This window comes from Cebus imitator, unplaced genomic scaffold (assembly GCF_001604975.1).
Source record: "Cebus imitator isolate Cc_AM_T3 unplaced genomic scaffold, Cebus_imitator-1.0 Scaffold19, whole genome shotgun sequence".
Lineage (NCBI taxonomy): Eukaryota > Metazoa > Chordata > Mammalia > Primates > Cebidae > Cebus > Cebus imitator.
The window spans coordinates 1,497,637-1,500,770 of NW_016107334.1; the positions used below are offsets into that span (position 1 = coordinate 1,497,637).

General features: G+C 46.5%; 1 protein-coding gene across 4 annotated transcripts in view; it reads right to left on the minus strand.

Moving 5' to 3' along the window:
- VPS33B (VPS33B late endosome and lysosome associated) overlaps positions 1-2,790 on the minus strand; it is a 22,413-nt gene extending 19,623 nt beyond the window's left edge. For 2 of the 4 annotated variants that reach the window (XM_017517823.2, XM_017517840.2), the window contains exons 1-2: positions 2,699-2,782; positions 1,525-1,626 (exon numbers count right to left, since the gene is read on the minus strand). Coding sequence is in view for 1 of the 4 variants with exons in the window: in XM_017517813.2 (XP_017373302.1) it covers positions 1,525-1,586; positions 2,699-2,740 (104 nt within the window). In the remaining 3 variants the exon portion in view is untranslated. Of the gene's footprint in view, positions 1-1,524; positions 1,627-2,698 lie in introns of all 4 variants that reach the window. The other 2 variants (XM_017517813.2, XM_017517834.2) reach the window with 2 other exon arrangements.
- Between the last annotated feature and the right edge of the window lie 344 nt (positions 2,791-3,134).

Below are 3,134 nucleotides of genomic sequence, written 5' to 3' on the forward strand. Positions count from 1 at the left end.
GGCAGGAGAATCGCTTGAACTCAGGAGGCAGAGTTTGTGGCGAGCCGAGCCGACATAGCGCCACTGTACTCCAGCCTGGGCAACAAGAAAGAAACTCCGTCTCAAAAAATGTATATATTTTTTAAATACAAGAAAGTAATAGAAAATAATGGGGTCTATGGATGTAGTCTCCATGTATCCAAGAGATTTTTTTCTTCTAAGAAAGCGTGTACATTAAGTTCAAGAAATACTTTAAAAACAAGAGAAGGCAACAGCTGTATATGACTACATGCTGAGCGAACAAGACAAATACAAAATGCCACATAAATCCAGAGGAGAAAATCACCCTGGACTGGAAGGGCAATAGAGAGCTTCATAGAAGAGGTGGCTGAGCGCTGAAGGATGGGCATTCATTTTCTTTTTTTTTTTTGAGACGGAGTCTTGCTCTGTCACCAGGCTGGAGTGCAGGGGTGCAATCTCGGCTCACTGCGACCTCTGCCTCCTGGGTTCAAGAGATCCTTCCGCCTCAGCCTCCCAAATAGCTGGGACCACAGATGCCAGGCTAATTAGCCACCACACCCGGCTAATTTTTTTCATATTTTTAGTAGAGACGGGGTTTCACTGTGTTGGCCGGGATGGTCTTGATATCTTGACCTCGTGATCCGCCCGCCTCGGCCTCCCAAAGTGCTGGGATTACAGGTGTGAGCCACCGCGCCCGGCCAGGATGGGCATTCTTTATAGGAGCAGTGAGGACAGAGACAGTTTCAGGCACAGTGAATGGGATGATGAAAAGGGTGACGGCACAGGCAGAGAGCTGGAAGAGGTGTGGAGGCACATGTCAACAGAGTCTTGAAGTGGACACACAAGAGACAAGGCCAGAAAGGTAACGTGGGAGGCCATGCTGCAGACAGGCTCAGAGTCTATAATAAATAATTGGACAATCTTTAGCAAGTATTGAGAAATCTTGCAGATTCTTTTTTTTTTTTTTGAGACAGAGTCTTACTGTCGCTCAGGCTCGAGTGCAGTGGAGCAATCTTGGCTCACTGCAAACTCTACTTCCTGGGTTCAAGCAATTCTCCTGCCTCAGCCTCTTGAGTAGCTAGAATTACAGGTGCCCACCACCATGCCCGGCTAATTTTTGTATTTTTAGTAGCAACGGGGTTTCTCATGTTGGTCAGGCTGGTCTCGAACATCTGACCTCAGAAGATCCACCCGCCTTGTCTCCCCAAAGTGCTGGGATTACAGACATGAGCCGCCGTCCCAGGCTGCCTTGCAGCTTCTTGAGAAGAGCACAATGAAAATAATTTTGAAAGATTAGTCGTTCTGGTTATAGATAGTAATATAAATTAGAGAGGGAAGACAAGAAACTACAGAAAGGAAACTACAGAAAATAAAACAAAACTACAGAAGAGGTTAAAGCAATAACCTAGATATGAAATTGTAAAGTTCAGGGAGGTGAACCATGTATCTCAGCCAGCGACAGATGAAAGGCAGATGTAGGGACCTCCTCCAGCTTGGAGTAGGGACAGACTCCCAGACACTCACTGTTCATTGGAGCTGAGGGCTGGCTTGTTCTCCACCTTGTATAGCTTGTCTACTTCGTGTTGCTACAGAGAGAATCCAATAAGACAATGGACATAAGAGTGCCTGAAAAGCACAAAGCGTGATACAAAGATAGGGGCTTCTTGAGGGCTTCCTCATTCTGCTAATTCTAGGAATCAAACTGCTCCCCTGACAACCGTCCCACTGAACCTTCCTCAAACTGTCAACAGAAAACCCAAAAATAAAACAATGTAAAAATAGTAAGGCCAGGCAGGGTGGCTCACGCCTGTAATCCCAGCACTTTGGGAGGCCGAGGCGGGCGGATCACCTGAGGTCAGGAGTTTGAGACCTGCCTGGCCAACATGGTGAAACCTTGTCTCTACTAAAAATACAAAAATTAGTCGGCCTTGCTGGCAGGCACCTGCAATCTCAGCTACTCGGAAGGCCGAGGCAGGGGAATCGCTTGAACCTGGGAGGCGGAGGTTGCAGTGAACTGAATTGACGCCATTGGACTCCAGCCTAAGGGACAAGAGCAAGGCTTTGTATTAAAACAAACAAACAAACATACAAACAAAAAACAGTGTGGGCTAAGTGCAGTGGCTCATGCCTGTAATCCCAGCACTTTGGGAGGCTTGAACCCAGGAGTTCGAGATCAGCCTGGGCAACATAACAAGATTCTGTTGCTATAAAAAAAAAAAAGAAAAATTTATCTATATACATTTTTAATACATGCGGGTGTGCATATGTGTGTGTGTGTGTGTGTGTGTGTGTGTGTGTGTATGTTCTATAGCAAACAGATTCAAAAAAATAAGTACATAATAAAATTAAATTTTAAAATTGACCAGGTGTAGTGTCACATGCCTGTGGTCCCAGCTACCTGGGAAGCTGAGGCAGGAGGATGGCCTGAGTCCAGGAGGTCAAGGCTGCAGGGAGCTGTGATTGTGCCATTGCACTGTACTCCAGCCTGGGCAACAGAGAGACTCCGTCTCCCCCGATAAAACAAAATCCAACAAACAAAAAATATGAACAACAGCATCAGTCCCACTTTTTCACACAATTCAGCTACCCTCTATTTGCCCTATAACGGTAGTCACGCTTCAGTCATTTGTATTCTTCACCAAAAGAAAAACTGCTCAAGGAGGAAAGAGGGGCATGACCCCAGGGAAAGGGACCGTACCTTCAGAATGGAGACACTGGCAATTCGATCCAAAGGGCTCATGAGATCTGCCTCAATGAATAAATCCTTTTTTCCAGGAAGCTGAAGGAGACACAGGATGCCGGGTCACTCACAGTCCCACGAGCTTCCTCAGCTGAGAACTGGCCTAGCCACCCATCTATCAGAAACAGCCTCTGAGGTGGGAGGGCCCTAAGCATGGTCTCCCGGGTATGTTATTAATTATCTGGATCCACAGCTGACATTTCTCTGTATATTTGCCTATTTTGCCTTCTCATTTTCTGTACCAGTAGGTAGACATTCCACCTTCTTTCTCAGGTTAATTCCTTGTCACTCACTTTCTCAGGTTAATTCCTTTGCTCACCTGTGACCTTGATCTGCACCTTACTCCCCATCTCTGCTCCCTTCTCCACTCTGGCTCCCAACCACCCCTGATCTC